Here is a 16,943-nt window from a genome sequence, read left to right on the forward strand (position 1 = left end):
GCAATGATAAATTTTACACAGTTGATTATTGCTAACCTCTATAAACTTGTCGTAAGCAGTTAGCTTGAAAGACGAAAAGTACACAAGTGATGAAGTAGGTGAGGACGGACAGCTCCTCGCAGAGGAGTATAGAACAAACCATACTTAAGTAGGGGTTGGGATTTTCTTTTCAATTGCTGCAACAAATACAGTTCTTTGAATGTGTGTCAGTGTGGAATCCACTGTAGGTGCACATGCACCTCATCCATACAAGACTGGATTTTTTTGATTAGCAGTGTCTGTTGTGTCCGCACATACATCCTGTGCTACCTCATGCTGTCATACAAGAGCATAAAGGGGGACCTGGCCATCTCTCGATTCCCTCTTAGTACCCATGGGAGCGAGACAATCTGGGGAGTGTCCAACCTGCTAGTTCTTAGCTCAGGCTGAAATTCAAAATCTTCTGTAAATCTGCAAAACCCCTTCCCATCTCTGTCTGTTCAGCAACCATCTGGACTGAACTTTGTTGGTCAGACTCCCCTTTACAACCTCCCCCATACAGAATCCCTCCTAAACAGGGTTTATCAAATGGCCAATTTGAAACCTGCGGCCTTCAAGCCCAGTCCTTCCTGTAATGGACTAATCCTCCTGAAAGATGGGCACAGTAGGTATTTCTTCTGCCTGGGGGAATCGTACACTCCAAGCAGATGTTGTGTATGCTTATCCTTCTCCACGACGACATAGAAGTCCTGAGATATGAGGCTGAAATTCCACCTTCTGGAACAGTCCATGAAGCTCTCATCAGAACCAGAAGAAATTAGGTCCAGAATCCTACTAATAGTCAAGCCAGAATCATCTAGTGCCCCATGGAGCAGACAGGCAATGCCTAAGATTACAGTGGAGAAGAAGGCACCAAGGAAAGACTTGACATTGGCACTAACAGCGGTAACAGCACAAAAGCTGAACTCCGCTTCGACACCAAAGCCAGCACCAACAGCTCAGGTGATGAAGTCAGACACCGAAAGGGTCCACTCCGAGCACTGAGGCAGAAACCAAGGTCCGTAATAAAAGTGTTAGATAAAATTGGTCCCAAGAGTGATGCCTGAGGAGCTCCCCTAGTAACCTCCCTCCTGCCTGACAAAGAGAAGTCCTGCAAGCTTCATACCCACCCAGGGATGGAGAGAGAGAGAGAGCAGGCTGCAAAACAGCAGCTTTGGGAGATGAGATTCAAGCAGAACCAGGTCCAGCATTGGTATTCCCACATCCATTGGCACTGATTCAGATTCCAGTACTGAAAGCACCTTTATACATCAGTGCTGCTCCTAGAGGACAACCCTGGTATTCTATGACACTTACTCCTCACCATCACTGCAATATGCATTCTCCCTATCATCAAGCAGAGAACCTTCCCCTTGGAGATCTTTCTACTCTGGGAAGTGTGCCAGATGTGTACTTGGCAACTGCAACCTAGCAATATGAGTTTTCTGCTAGATGTACTTCTAATGCAGAATCTGTCATGCCTTTCTGGTGCAGGAATGATGTGTTCTGCAACGCCATCCCATATACAAGAAAAAGAGGCCCTGATCTTAGTTTTGGCCTTCTGCGCTACGTGCTCTGCATAAATATAAGAAACAGTCCCTGTCCTGCTAATCTTACAATCTAAACAGACAACTCAGAGAGAGAAAGATAGTATTCTGATTTTACAGATGAGGCTCAGAGATTTTAAGTGACTTACCCAAGGACACATGAGATACCTATGGCAGAGCCATGTATTCAGTCCAGTTTTACAGACTTCTAATCCAATGCTTTAATGATAAGATGAGGCTTCATTTTATAGCATTCGCAGAGAGAGAGGGCTTGATTCTGCTGAGATACCACTGCAGGGTATATCAGGGCACTGCACCTTTAATCCTCCTTCCCCTCTGCTCAAGAAATGCCTATTCAGGTCTTGGGCCTGTAGCAGGCCCCTCACTCTGGGCAGGGCCCCATGTCCCTTTCCCTCAAGACAGGAGTTTTAGGTGCAGTCTCCTTGCACTCGCTGTGATTCTCCCCAAACATTTTTGACTGTCTCACCCCTGCTCTATGCTTTCTCTCCATGGGCTATGACCAGGGTGTGCCAGTGGTTACAAGTGACCCAAACAGCTCTTTCAGAAGAGGTCATTTGTTTAAGGATAAAAGCATACAGAGAAAACAAACAGGATCTAAACGCTTTATCAGTAGCTCCCAGTCAGTCCTGTGGAGACTCTAGCAGGTTCCAGTCTTTCCAAACCTTCATCAGGCTTCGGTCCTCCCTTAGAAAAAAGGTCATGTCTGTTTACTGAATCAAAAAGAAGGCCCTGAATCTCTTTAAGCTCAGTCTTTATATCCCAAAGCCTTTGTCTCCTAGCCTCCTGAAAACAGGCAGCCATTGCCCCCTTCCCCAGGGAGTAAGGCTTAAAAGGCTGGGTATCTGCATTAATTACCCCTCCGGTCATTCCAGATTCTACAGGAAATCCCAACCCCCCCTCAGTGAGCCAAGACCACACAAATACATATCACATTTATTGATCCAAAGGGTTATAATTATTCCACAGACTCAGTACCAATATGGACACAAGAACAAATGGGTATAAACTGGCCACCGGGAAGTTTAGACTTGAAATTAGACAAAGGTTTCTAACTATCAGAGGAGCAAAGTTCTGGAACAGTCTTCCAAGGGAAGCATTGGGGGCAAAAGACCTATCTGGCTTCAAGATTAAGCTCAATAAGTTTATGGAGGAGATGGTATGATGAGAGAACATGATTTTGGCAATTAATTGATCTTTGATTATTAGTGGTAAATAGGCCCAATGGCCTATGATGGGATGTTAGATGAGGTGGGATCTGAGTTACTACAGAGAATTCTTGCCTGGGTGTCTGGCTGGTGAGTCTTGACCCACATGCTCAGTGTTCAGCCGCTCGCCATATTTGGAAGGAATTTTCCTCCAGGGCAGATTGGCAGAAGCCATGGGGGTTTTTCGCCTTCCCCTGCAGTGTGGGGCACAGGTTATTTGCTGGAGGATTCTCTGCTCCTTGAAGTCTTTAAACCATGATTTGAGGACTTCAATAGCTCAGACATAGGTGAGAGGTTTATTGCAGGAGTGGGTGGGTGAGATTCTGTGGCCTGCGTTGTGCAGGAGGTCAGACTAGATGATCATAATGGTCCCTTCTGACCTTTAAAGTCTATGAGTCTATCTGGCTCATCTCAGTATAATGGCCACTGAAGTTTACATGCTTTGGCTCAATTATTTGGATAATATTCATAATGCTAAATACAATAGTCTCAAGAGAAAAACATATCTGTCACAATCACCACTCAGATCTTTCAGGACCAGAGCAGATGTTGAGTTACACTTCTTCCTATTCATCACTGAGTTTGGCCAGTAGAGTTTCCAGAGTGTGTGCATGTAATTTTCTTTTGGCCAGTGTTTGAAGAAGAAATTGCCAGTCAGAGCTCTCAAGAACAATTCAGTACTCTACACCCACTAACTATTCATTTCTTGTAGTATCTTGTCCAAGCGATAACACTATGTTCCTATGTGGCATAAAGCATTATAATGGGTAATTGCAGAAGCACACATTTGTTTTTGGCAGATACCACTAGTAAATTCCAAAAATATCAGGTGCTTTGCAGATGTAACCATGCCTTTGTGGGTCACAACCTAGAATACCAAATTCAGGACAAACTGCAGCAAAGTAGGGTTATTCTGGAGGTTATTCTCCCACAAAATATACCAAACCAGCAACAAAAGTAAATTTCTGTTTCACCACACTGGCTACCAAGAAGTTATAAAAGCAGTTTCCTTAGGCATTCCAGTCTTTGTATCACTACCAAAAACACTAGACTTGGAGAGGAGTGGTTCTTTAAAACCAATCTCCAATAAAAGGTGCTTCTGATCCCCAAGGACCAGCCACGTACCCAGGTCAATATACAACTCAGATCTTACCCAAAAGTCACGCTGATGCCAATCCTTTAGTATCTAATATCTAAAGGTTTATTTATAAAATCAAAGGTGAGAGTTCAAATTGGTTAAAGGAGTCAAATACATGCAATAAATGCAAAGTTATTGGTTCAGGCTTGTAGCAGTGATGTAATAAACAGCTGGCTTGATAAGTCTCTGGTTGCTTCCAAATCACTGGAAGGTCCTTAATCCATTGGTTAGAATGTTCCCATTAGTATAAGTTCATAGTCCAGAGGCCTGAGCAGGAAAGAGGCAAAATGGAGGTGTTTTTAGGGCCTTTTGTAGCTTTTGCAATGTGGAGAGAATCCCATTGTTCTTACTGTGGAAAATTACAGTAACAAGATGGTGTTTGGAGTCACATGGACAAGTCACATGTTCATGCATGATTTTGCTTAGTCACAGAAGGAAATCATTACCTATATCTCAAACAGCACGTTCACAGGAAAGTCCCTTCAGGATAGGTGGGTGTCTTCCATAGTGAGTTAAATGTTCTTTTGATGAGCCACTCAATTTGAATAGTCCATCCAAGATGTGCTGGCTAACTACCTTGTGGGTATTACCCCAGGAGCAAATATTTGAAATCCAGGTACAGAGCCAATACTCATAACTTCAAATACCAAAATGATGCATGCATACAAATAGCAGAATTATATTCAGCCAATCATAATCTTACCTTACGTGACCACCTTTGTACAAGATTTGTTGCAAATATATAACAGTGGTTGCAACAATGATTTATATGGTCATATTTTAATCAGATAACGTCACAGCAGGTTCATACAATTACCATAAATATTAATTCAGATGAACAGAGGGAAAATTTGTTTTGGCTTTTCTTTTGCTTTTTTTTTTTTTAGATTTTTGGGAAATTGTTGCTTGACACCTAATAAGCAAATGAGTGATTTTAGCAAAGTTGGTACCCCATGATCAATGTTCCCTCTAATTTTTGACAGGCCATGTGCGCAAAAAATGTATGAAGAATTGTCTACTACTATGATTGAGTTTGTGAAAGTCATTAATGTTGACTTTTACAGTCATTCTGTTTTGAATAAAAGCATCTGAGGTAGGGTCTTTTTTATTTGTTGTTGTTGTTTTTTTGCAAAAATAAAGTTGAAGGAAATAAACATCTGTATCTGCCACAATTAGATAAACAGATTCTGTCCAATCCTGCTTCAGAGGGAAAGAAGCCCCAGAAAAGCTAGCTAGCAACCTGCTGGATAATAGAGGCCTGACAGTGGGAAGGGATGCTAGTGTGAGGTGGGAATCTGATATCTTCCTCTCAGCAAACTTGGGGGACCTTATGCTGCTTCACTCTTGTCAATGACAGTGTTCCAACTAACTTCAGTGGGATTTGGCCCCAACTTTTCTTGTCAAATGCCAGCAGCTGGAGCATGTGCATGCTAGGTTGTAGTAATCTGTCCCATAAGCCTTTAAAACCATCTGTGTCATTAAGAGGCTGAGCACCCATAACTCCCAGCAGTGGTTCTGGCTACTCCATCCTCAGTGGGACACTAACTCAGCCTTGCAAAATTCTAATAATCTGTTCACCTAGAGGGAGTACAACTTGACAGGAGCATAAAGTAGTATATTTGCTTTCACAGTTACCTAGAGGAAGGTGAGTAAGGAGGATTTAGTGCATGTACTGCTAGTTTTTTATGAATATTTTGCCATGCTGCCCAGAGAACACTACAGACAACACTGGGACAACCACAAGGCTGGACCAGAAAACAGGGCAGAGTGGTGACTTCCAAGAGAAGGACAAAGATGACCTACTTTGCTGGTGAGTTAATGTCTGCAAGACCAAATATACACTGATTTGTATATGTGGTTCTATTTCTTCTATGTGGGTCTAGTTAATAGAAGTAGAGCACCTAGCACAATGGGACTCCCTTTAGATGCTAATGCAATACCAGTCGTCTTCTTTGATTCCTGTCTGTTAGGATATAGATATTCAGGCCTGTCTGTAAAGGCCTATACTCTTAAGAATTTAGGTGTATTCTTATCACTTAGCTAGTTATAGAAGTATAAAAGAAAGAATCAAAATCACTGTCTGCCGCTGTAAAAGCCTTCTCTAACTGTGACAGTCTGAGGCTCTGTTCTTAAGCTAAGATCTCTGGCTAAGCAGCAGAGACAGCCATAAGCTGGGAAGCGAACGGTCACATCCTCATTCCAAACTAGTCACATTGAAATAAGGCAATCTGGGGCTGTTAGGTGATCTGATCTATCACCTCCAGAGAACGGGTGTAAAAGGAAGTTTAGTTTGATAGTTTTCTGTTCAGTAAGAACTCACTTATCAATAGACACAGCTGGGAAACCCTTATGTCTTTATAGATGTAGTTGTGAAATCCTCACTTCTGTATTGTTTTGTCATTATAGTGCTCACTTTGCCATTGTTTATTTGCATGGTCTCTGGTTCTGTGATTGTTTCTGTCTGCTGTATAATTAATTTTGCTGGGTGTAAACTAATTAAGGTGGTGAGATATAATTGGTTAAATAATTATGTTACAATATGTTAGGATTGGTTAGTTAAATTTCAGTAAAATTATTGGTTAAGGTATAGCTAAGCAGAACTCAAGTTTTACTATATAGTCTGCAGTCAATCAGGAAGTGTTTGGGAAGTGGGGGGGGGGGGAGAATGAGAACAGGGAATAGGGGTGGGGAAATTGGAATCATGTCCTGCTAAGGTCAGGAATGGGAACAGGGACACAGGTAAGGCTCTGTGGTGTCAGAGCTGGGAAGCGGGATACTGAGGAAGGAAACTGGAATCATTCTTGCTGGAAGTTCACCCCAATAAACATTGAATTGTTTGCACCTTTGAACTTCGGGTATTGCTCTCTGTTCATGCGAGAAGGAACAGGGAAGTGAGTGGGTGAAAGAATAAGCCCCCAACACCATCCATCATCTTAGCAGCGACAATAGGACTGAATGAAGTCTCCACTATTCTGTCTTGTAACAAATTCATGGCTTTGTTCATCTTTAAACCTTTTTGTTCTAGGTCATGCTTCAGTGTGTCTATCCAATGCATCATCAGTCTTCCTCTGTTTCTAGTTCCTTGCAATCTGGTATTTATCGCCATACATGCTATCCTTTCTGGGTCCATTCTTGACACAGGTCCAAACCATCTGTCATTTTTCTTAGATCTTCTGTAACAGCATTGTTTCTTGCCCTAGCAGTTTTCTTGTCACTTCATTTCTTAATATTTTTTACAGTCTTGAAACTTTCCGTATTCCCCTCAGTCAGTTCAATTCTGCAGTCAATGTCTTTTGTTCGATGGCTTTCCTCATACTCTGACATTCTGACGTGTACAACAGTAGCAACACAACAATTGTCTTTTATGTGCTGATTTTCATTTGTATCTAGAGGTCTGTAGCCTTCGAGATCTTACAGAGTTTTCCAAATTAATAGCAGTTAAGGTGATTCTTCTTTTTATGTCATCTTCAGAATTTCCATTCTTCAATATTACTCCTCTAAAGAACACACATTTTTCCACTTACTCTAGTTCTCTGACTCCAAGTTTGATCTTGACCTCTTCCTGTTGCCTTCCAGTCACCATAATTTTTGTGGTCTTTGTGCTGATCTTCAATCTGAATTTTCTGCTTTCCCAATCTATCTTGTTAGTTATTCTCTGCAAATTCTTCTTGGTCAATGCATTTGAGGACAATATTGTCTGCAAATCTAAGGTGTCCTTTCACATATCATAAGTCCTCTTATTCAATCTCTCAGTGCTATGGCCATTACTGCTACCAGTACCAACTTGAACAAATCTGGTGATATGTTGCATTCTTGTCTCACTCCTACATTTGTCCTGAACCAATCTGTCAGTTTCTTATCTACTCCCACCACACACAGATGGTAGTAATAATTCACCCTGTTTATAGATTTGAGGCTATGGAGTTTTATCTTTTGTGCTAATTATTTTTGTTATCATTAATAACATTGTGAAATTGATTCCAATTAAACTATAAATTTTCCTAAGCAATTTCTGTATCTGCCCTACTGATTATCTTATAGACTCTTCAAGTCTCCTGAATTGCAAAAGAACAAAGATTTAAGATTGTCTCTGTCTAAATAAAACAAATGCCTTTCATTTCCCACCTGCCTAATTCTCAGAAACCAGGTAGAGTGGAAACAGGAAACATTTGATTGATCTATTTACAGCAATGAAAACAGGTATGTCCAAAGGTATGTGCTGCAGATGTTGCTTTGCTCTCATGCAAAAGAAATTTAATTTTGTACCATCTTATGTTGTCTCTTTGAAACCAGTGTTGTTTCTTTGGTGCCTTTCCTGGTCTGACACTGGCTCCACCCTTATGTGCAGGTTACATGTCATGGCCTAGAGGATAGTCAGCCAAAAGAAAATTACTAAGTATAAAACTGTTTTTTTGAAGATCCCATTTAAGGTGAGAATCTGCTACAGCTTACAGCCTAAAGCAGGCTTCACTTTTAAATTCTGGAAATAGAGCCCATTGTGGATTTTGCCAAATACAATTGTTGTTTGGTGACCTGTTGTGGTTATTGCCTAACTCAGACCTTTTGACGGAAAAAGGCATACTCAGTGGCCCTTACATCTCTTCCTTCTGGAAGTTGGTGAAGGTATTACCTATTTCTCCTCAGCATGTGTCTATCTGGGGTGACAACATCTAGATCTGCTCTAGGAATTATTTTTGGGAAGCTCTATGGCCTGTGTTTATATGAGATGTCTGACTAGATGATCAGTGTTGCCATCTGGCATTGGAATCTATGAATCTATGAAAAACCTCATAAGACCGTGAGACAGTGCTTAATTTGTTCCCTGGCACCTCTAGGCTTGGCAGTACATAGCCCCAGCACTTCTGGGCTTGCCACGTCAGTTATGAAAGTAAAAATAATTGCTTGAGTCCCAACACCTCATTCATTAAAAATTAAGCACTGCTGTGAGGCAACCCCATATGACACCACTGCTGTTTGTGCCCCTTGATTTCCATCATAAATGTACACTGCATCAATTTCATGAAGTGGCTGCCCTGAAGATGTCAAATCACATGGATTTTTTTTGTTAGCTGTTTCCGTCTCTTTATGTCTCTGCAAATCCCCAGACATCAGCTTTTGCCATTACAGATATTTTGTTCTGTTTTCTGTTAAATAGTATGTCTGCAGGTGACAAACTATGTTTCATTGCTGCTGTCCTGTAATTTAACAGTGCTAAGTCTGATCCGACCACCTTTTGCAGCAGGTGCTTTATTATTTTAACACCGTTTTCCCACCAACAAGTTGGACTGAGGGTAATGGGGACTAGCAGTTAAATGTCTAAACCCAAAGTTCACTGCAAACTGCTTCACTGCAAACTCATACCCACTTAACTGTGGCTCATTGTCAGACATTACTATGTCAAGCAAAAATAGTTTTGACATGCACAATCACCTATTTAACTAGTATCTTCTAGTAAAAACTATCTCAGGAAAGTAAGAATAATAGGCGAGACCGAGTACATAGTGTGTTCCAGTCAACTTAAACAAATCTACGTCTACTTTGCTCCGGGAGGCTATTTTGTTTTCTTGTGCCACTAACATGGGCTCTTCTTTTCTTGACTTGGTCTGTATTTTGGCATATGTGATGCACCTTGACAGCTTCCTCAATGTTGCTGTTCATTTGAGGCCAGTATAAAATGTCGCTGGCCTTTCTCTTAGATTTTTCAATCCCCAAATGACCATCATGTATCCTTTAAACATATTTGCATATTTCTCTGAAACACCTTAGGGATCCACTGGTTTCTGTAAACAAAATTGCATCTAGGACTGAGAGCTACCCCCTAAAATGATGATAGGGGCTGGGAACTTGCTATCCTATCCACCCTGTACTAATAAATTTACTCACTTTCTGCAGGGTCTCATCCAGCTCTGGCAATCAGGGCCCACATTTTGTCTGAAACCGATTTTTTTTTTTAATGAAATCAGCCTACAAAATCTAGCTTTGGATTTTGCTCCACTGTACTTTTATCAAATCCTCTAAAGAGTGTGTGTCTCTCTGCAACGATCAAATCTCTCCCAGATTTGGATTTCATTTGCAAACTGTACATTTGTAACTGAAAAAAAACCTTTATATCCTTGGGAGGCTGTCTGCAAGGTGCCTTATGGCAATTGTAATAAGTAATGTATGGTCAGTTTCAGCTAACACCCATGGACTAAGGCCAAAGAATCCTGCTTAAGCATACTTACACTCAGTTTTTTGTTAGTGCTACGTGATGCATAAACCATTTGTCTCCAGTTTTGAGCATAATGTGGTAAGAGAACTGCGCCAATACCCTCTTTGGAGGTGTCCATGGAACCTTTGTTGCAGGCTTACTGTCATAGTACCTCAGGACTAGGGCCTCTATAATTAACTCCTTTGGTTTCTCAAACTATTTATTAAGATTTGCATCTCATGGCCCTTATGCATCTTTGCATAATAATACTATCATGTGGGGGGTTTGGGCAGCTGGATTAGGCACAAATTTCTGTACATAGTTCATCAAGTTCATCTATTAATGGAGATTTTCTATATCCTAGAAAAGAAGAGAGGATAGAAGTTGATAAACTACAGATAACTGCCGAAGAGAAACTGTCAAATGAAAGAGTCTCATTCAATTACATCACATGAAAGCAAACAACTGCATTTTGATAAATGTTGTAAGTGCTTGGTTACAAATGCTAGATGGCTAAATGCTAAGGTGAGTGAACTGGAGTGCCTGGCATTAAATGAGGATATTGATATGAAAGGCATCACAGAAATTTGGTGGAATGATGATAATGAGACCTGGTAATACCAGGGTACAACATATATAGGAATGACAGAGTAGGTTTGCTGGTGGGGGAATGGCCCTATATGTGATAGAAAGCATAGAGTCAAATATAGTGAAAATCTAAAATGACTCAAACTGTACCATAGACTCTCCATGCACAGAAATTCCGTGCTTGAATAATAAGAATATAGCAGTAGGAATATACTTCCAACCACCTGACTAGGATGGTGATTGTGAAATGTTCAGGGAGATTAGAGAGGCTACAAAAATAGAAAATTCGCTTACCAGTTCTTTGTTTATTAAAGTCTATTTTAAAAACATAAGAATGGCCCTATTGGGTCAGACCAAAGGTCCATCTAGCCCAGTATCCTGTCTTCCAACAGTGACCAATGTCAGATGCCCCAGAGGGAATGAACAGAACTGGTAATCAATCAAGAGAACCCTGTCACTCATTCCCAGCTTCTGGCAAACAGAGGCTAGGGACACCATAGTATCATAGTAGTATTTTGAAGTCCACTGTCCTTATTCTGTTGTTCTTACTCCCTCCTCTCCTTGGAATCAGGAAATCTATCATTTCATGATCACTTTCACCCAAATTGCCTTCCACCTTCAGATTCACAGCCAGTTCCTGTTAGTCAGAATCAAGTCTAAAATAGCTGTCCCCCGGATACTTCCTCCACCTTCCGAAACAAAAAGTTGTGCCCATTACATCCAGGAACTTATTGGGCATTTTGTGTTTGGCTGTATTACTTTTCCAACAGATGTCCGGGTAGTTAAAGTTCCCCATTATTACCAGGCCTTGTGTTCGGGATATTTCTGTTATTCTAGAAATGCCTCATCCACCTTCTCTTCCTGATTTATAGTTCTATCGTAGACCCTTATCATGACATTGCCCCTGTTATTTTTCTCCTTTTAACTTCACCCACAGACTTTCAACTGGTCTGCCTCTCACCTCCTTCTGGACCTCAAAAAAAGCAGATATATTCTTGATGTATAATGCAATACCTCACTCCCTTTTTTCCCTGCCTATACCAAAATTCCAGTCATGAGATTTATCCCACCAAGTTGCTGTGATGTCAATGGAGTCCTAATTTAGCTGATGTACTAATATGTCCAGTTCTTCCTGTTTATTCCCCATACTCTTTGCATTTGTGTATAAACATCTGAGACGTGGCGCAGATTCCCACACTGTATTCCCTCTTGTTGCTCCTTGACCCTATTGTAACGTTCCGTTTCTCCTCCCTTAACTTAGTCTTTTGTTAAGGTCACCTAGTTTTATTCCTAGCTGTGGGCTTTTGTCACCTTCCCTCTTTGAACCTAGTTTAAAATCCTCCTCCTAGGTTTGCAAGTTGGTGTGTAGAGATGCTCTTCCCCTTATTTACGGTGAACCTCGGCCACTGGGAGCTGCGGGGGGCTGTGCCTGCAGATGGTCAACATAAACAAAACGTCTCATGGCCCGCCAATGAATTACCGTGATGGGTCACGTGCCAAAGGTTTCAGATCCCTGATTTGGATGATGAGATGGATTGCAGCCTCAGCAAGTTCGCGGCTGACACTAAGCTGGGGGGAGAGGTAGAAACTCTGGAGAGTAGGGATAGGGTACAGAATGACCTAGAGAAATTGGAGGATTGGGACAAAAGAAATCTGATGAGGTTCAAGAAGGACAAATGGAGAGTCCTGCATTTACGTTACCTATCAGCTCTGTGTTCTTGGGGAACCAGGGCACAGTACCCAGCCTGTCTGACTCATGAAAGACCTTTCCCCTCCCCCACAGCATCTGCTTGAACCAAAGCCGATCAGAAGAAAGACTTACAAAAAGCAATGAAAAGGCAGTGGGAGACTCACCTAAACCCCTCTGGACAAGGGAGGCAGGATTAAGGCAATTCTCCGAGCCTCATTTGCATCAAAGATGGGACAGGGAGGCATTTCCATTAGCATACAGAATGGAGAACAGAGCTCCCCAGGCAAGAACTGCACTGAACTCTGGGACCAGAAAAGTGGAAAAGCACTGCATGATGGGGAAGCTCTGCTCCAGATGTTAATGAACCCACACCTGCACACACCCGACTTAGTAGTTATCAGACCAATTCTAGTAATAAATCCTTTATTGGTATCCAGAATACTGAAGCTGCCTAATTGCATTGTGAGCTCCCATGAAGCAACACTGCCCATAGCCAGGAATAACCCATTCCTATTGTCTAGTCTGAACAAAACAACTTTGGTATATACTTCCTTGAGCCATCAGTTTACTCACAAACAGATCTAGTGTTCTCCCTCGGACCATTGTTCTTTCCTTACAAAAACCCCTACCCATGCTCAAGCAAGTGCTCTGATGCCTGGATCCAAAATCTGCATCAGTTCCATTGGGACTTCATCTTCTCCTGACTGATCATGCTGGGAGCTCTGTCTGTCTCCAGCTCTCCGGACCCTCAGCTACCACCACCACCTGGGAACCCCGATCGATTCAAGCTTCACGGAGTGGTGAGAACCCATCTCTCTCAGAATAGCCTTCTGACCCTGACTTGTGTGATCAGTTATAGTTTTCTAAATCTGACTTTTATAATCAAATTTAAGTTAGATTTAATATTATAACTGTTTTGTTTGTTTGGCTCCCCTTGTATGGTTATTGTGTAGACTGCATAGACGGTCGGTCCTTCATCAGTTGAGACTGAGCCGATCACAACACGTCTTCCAATCTTCTTTTGCTCTGTCCATCCTTCGCCATGCTTGTCCATATCTTCTTGTTAGGAAATCATCCCACCTCTTTGGAGGCCGATCGTGTGGCTGTTCCAGTTCTCGCGGATAGCACTCGGATATAGCTGCAGTCCATCTGTTGTCGCTGAGTCGGGCCATATCTCCCGCCCACCGCATTTTGCTGAGCCTGCTTTCAACAACAACGTCTCGCACTCCAGACTTCTGCCTAATTATTTTGCTGGAGATGTGATCGTGGAGCGAAATGCCCAAAAATGTATGTTCCATCGCCCTCTGTGTGACAGACGGTTGATGTTCTTCAATCTTTGTCAGTGACCATGTTTCCCTGCCATATAACATCGCTGGAAACACAGTTGAGTTAAAAAAATTCGCACGAGTTGTTTTACTGATCTTTCATTGGAGGATGTCCTTGATGTCATTGAATGCGCACCATCCAGCTTTTTTTCTGCGCGACAGTTCGCCTTTCTGATCGTGGCGCATGTTGACTTCCTGGTCCAAATAAACGTATTGGGTCTACTCTCCTCCAAGAGTTATTTGGATTCTTGGCAGAACATCTGATCTCTTGTATTTTGTTTTCTACCAGTTCATTTTTAATCCAACTTGACTACTTTTCATGTTTGGGTCTTTAAGCATTCTCTCAAGCTGGGCTGTATTTTCGGCTATCAGCACTATAATATCTGCAAACCTGAGATGGTTTAGCCGCTCACTGTTGATATTAATCCTGCCTTTCATTACTGTTTGTCAAAAAACCAATTCAAGACAGCCTGAGAATAATTTTGATGAAACTGTATCTCCTTGTTTCACACCTTTCTCGATGGGGATTTGGAGGGGAGTATCGAACAGCGATATGTCCGTGCTGCAGCCAGAGTTCGCTTCTTTTAGTAATGTGATATATTTCGCGCTGATGCCCTGTTCTGAAAGAGCTTCAAGAACGGCGTTCGTCTCTATGCTGTCGAACGCCTTCTCGTAGTCCATGAAGGCAATGCATAAAGGGAACTTGTATTCCCTTGAATGCTCTAGTAGCTGGTTTAGAGTGAAGATGTGGTCTATCGTGCTGTAATTCCTTCAAAAGCCGGCCTTCTCTCTTGGTTGCTGTTCATCCAGGTTTCACGACAGTCGATTTGTTATTATTTTAGTAAACAATTTATAGATATGCAAAAGCAGGCAGATCGGGGGATAGTTCTTTAGATTTTCTCGATCGCCTTTCTTATGCAGCAAGATGGTATTGGACTCTTTCCAACTGGACGGTATCTTCTGGATTTCCAGGTAGTGGCTGAACCTTTGGGTGAGAGCTTTCCAAAGTTCCTGACCTCCTGCCTTAAGCACTTCTGCTATCAGACCGTCCTTGCCTGCAGCCTTCCCCTCTTTCATTTGATGGACTGCGTTACTGACTTCGCTGATGAGAAATGGGAGTATTTGTTCATCGGTTTGTTGAAGTGATGGCATTGGGACATCTATATGGGATGCAAACAGCTGGATATAGAAATCCCTACAGATTGCCTCCATCTCTGTTCGATCGGCTACTGATTCTCCGTCCCTGTTCTTCAAAGCCGATAATGATGACTTGTACAATGCCAGTTCCCATTTGCATTTTTTGAGACTTTTACGATCTTCAGCAGCCTTTAGGAGCTTTTTGGTTAGAAATTTCTTGAAGTCTTCCTTCAACTTCATTCATATGAGCTTGCATAGAAGGGAGTACTCAAGCCTGTCGCTGCCATTTTTTTCATTGTCCTCTTCTCCAATAAAGTCTTTGTATTCTCCGAGATTCTTCCGCTAGCTCTTCTTGGTCTTTCACGCTTAGCTGATTTCACACACCGTTTCAGTCTCTTACTGAAGTTCTCATAATTGTCATTGCAGTCGTTCAGGAGGCTCCAATCTTCCCTAGAAATATTTTCCTTCATGATTGCCTAGTCGAAAGCTGAAGGTTGTATGGTTATTATCTGGCAATAAATAACTTTTATGGTTAAGCTGGTTGCTTCTCTCTCTCTCTCTCCCTCTCCCCCCTCGTGGGTGTTTTTTGGCTTCCCCATTCACTCTGCAGTAACGGTCCTCATACCTAAGCTAAAGATCCCTGCAGTGCCCAAAAATCCTGTGGGGTTTGCTCATCAAGTGGGTTACTACCAGAACAATTGTAACGTGAAAGTGGGGATAGAGACTTACTGAATCTGGAGCATATGAGGATGGCAGCTTGAAAGTGCTGCTCAACCCAGCCTGCTCAGGTGTACTCTATTCCAGTGCGGTGCCCAGGGCATATGGGGGTGGCAGCTTGGAGGTGCTGTTCGACCCAGCCTGCTGAGTCCAGGGACATATAAGGGAGTGCGGATTAACCCGGTCCTCTCAGACGCACTCTGCGTGTGTGTGTGTTCGTTCATCTGATTCTGGGGCTGGAAGAACCCAGCCCTGGGGAGCCTAGGTCCTGCAGGATAGCTCCATTGGGAGGGTGTGACAGTGCACCCATAAAGCTCTAGGGAAATATGCTTATGAATGTATATATATGACATAACTGGAGTATGTTTTATGCTACATATGCCATGTAACATATCTCTGTAAAGGTTATGATCTACTGAATCTATTCCTCCTATTTGTATGCCTGTATCATTTTTGTAGTTGAAGTTATGAATATTGGCTGCATATTTGCTGGATTTCTAAAAAGCCTTAGTAAGAAGCATTTGCTCAGCTTCTTGAGAAAGGAATGTACAAGTTAAGTGCCCAATCAAGAAGCACTTATCAGACAATAGAACTTGGAGACACCAATCCACGTCTGAGCTTTCCCAGGAATGTGGCTTGACTGGTAAGGAACTCAGTCTTGCAGGGACATGTGACTTTCCCATGTGACTTCAAAACTCCATTTTGTAGCTGGACTTTGCATAGAAGAGAGGACGGGGTCTCCACCCACAAGAGAAAGTCTATTTAAACCCCTGGGAGACTCCTCCATTTTGTCTTCAGCCGGCTAAGGAGATAGCCTCTCCATCCCCAAGGATACTTGAAAGAAACTGGGACAAACGACAGTAACTACAGGGGGCGTCAGTGATTGCTGGACTAAAAGGAGATTAGTCTGTAAAAGGAAGCTAACGGGAACTGGTGAGGTTTTGTCTGTATTCAGTTTTATTAGACATAGACTTGCGGGTTTTATTTTATTTTGCTTGGTAATTCACTTTGTCCTGTCTGTCACTACTTGGAACCACTTAAATCCTACTTTCTGTATTTAATAAAATCACTTTTTACTTATTAATTAACCCAGAGTATGTATTAATACTTGGGGGGGGGGGCAAACAGCTGTGCATATCGCTCTATCAGTGTTATAGAGAGAGAACAATTTATGAGTTTGCCCTGTATAAGCTTTAGACAGGGTAAAACAGATTTATTTAGGGTTTGGACCCCATTGGGAGTTGGGCATCTGAGTGTTAAAGACAGGCACACTTCTGTAAGCTGCTTTCAGTTAAGCCTACAGCTTGTAGGGGACATGGTTCAGACTTGGGTCTGGGTTTGCAGCAGGCTAGCGGGTCTGGCTCAAA

General features: G+C 42.2%; 1 protein-coding gene across 3 annotated transcripts in view; it reads left to right on the forward strand.

Moving 5' to 3' along the window:
* LOC125632459 (DGAT1/2-independent enzyme synthesizing storage lipids) overlaps positions 1–16,660 on the forward strand; it is a 62,610-nt gene extending 45,950 nt beyond the window's left edge. The window contains exons 6-7 of one of the 3 annotated variants that reach the window (XM_075125218.1): positions 5,640–5,739; positions 10,484–16,660. In XM_075125218.1, the coding sequence (XP_074981319.1) occupies positions 5,640–5,739; position 10,484 (101 nt within the window). In that variant the 3' untranslated portion in view covers positions 10,485–16,660. Of the gene's footprint in view, positions 1–5,639; positions 5,820–10,483 lie in introns of those variants that run through there. The other 2 variants (XM_075125217.1, XM_075125219.1) reach the window with 2 other exon arrangements.
* Positions 16,661–16,943: the final 283 nt, after the last annotated feature.

Source organism: Caretta caretta, chromosome 2 (genome assembly GCF_965140235.1).
Source record: "Caretta caretta isolate rCarCar2 chromosome 2, rCarCar1.hap1, whole genome shotgun sequence".
Lineage (NCBI taxonomy): Eukaryota > Metazoa > Chordata > Testudines > Cheloniidae > Caretta > Caretta caretta.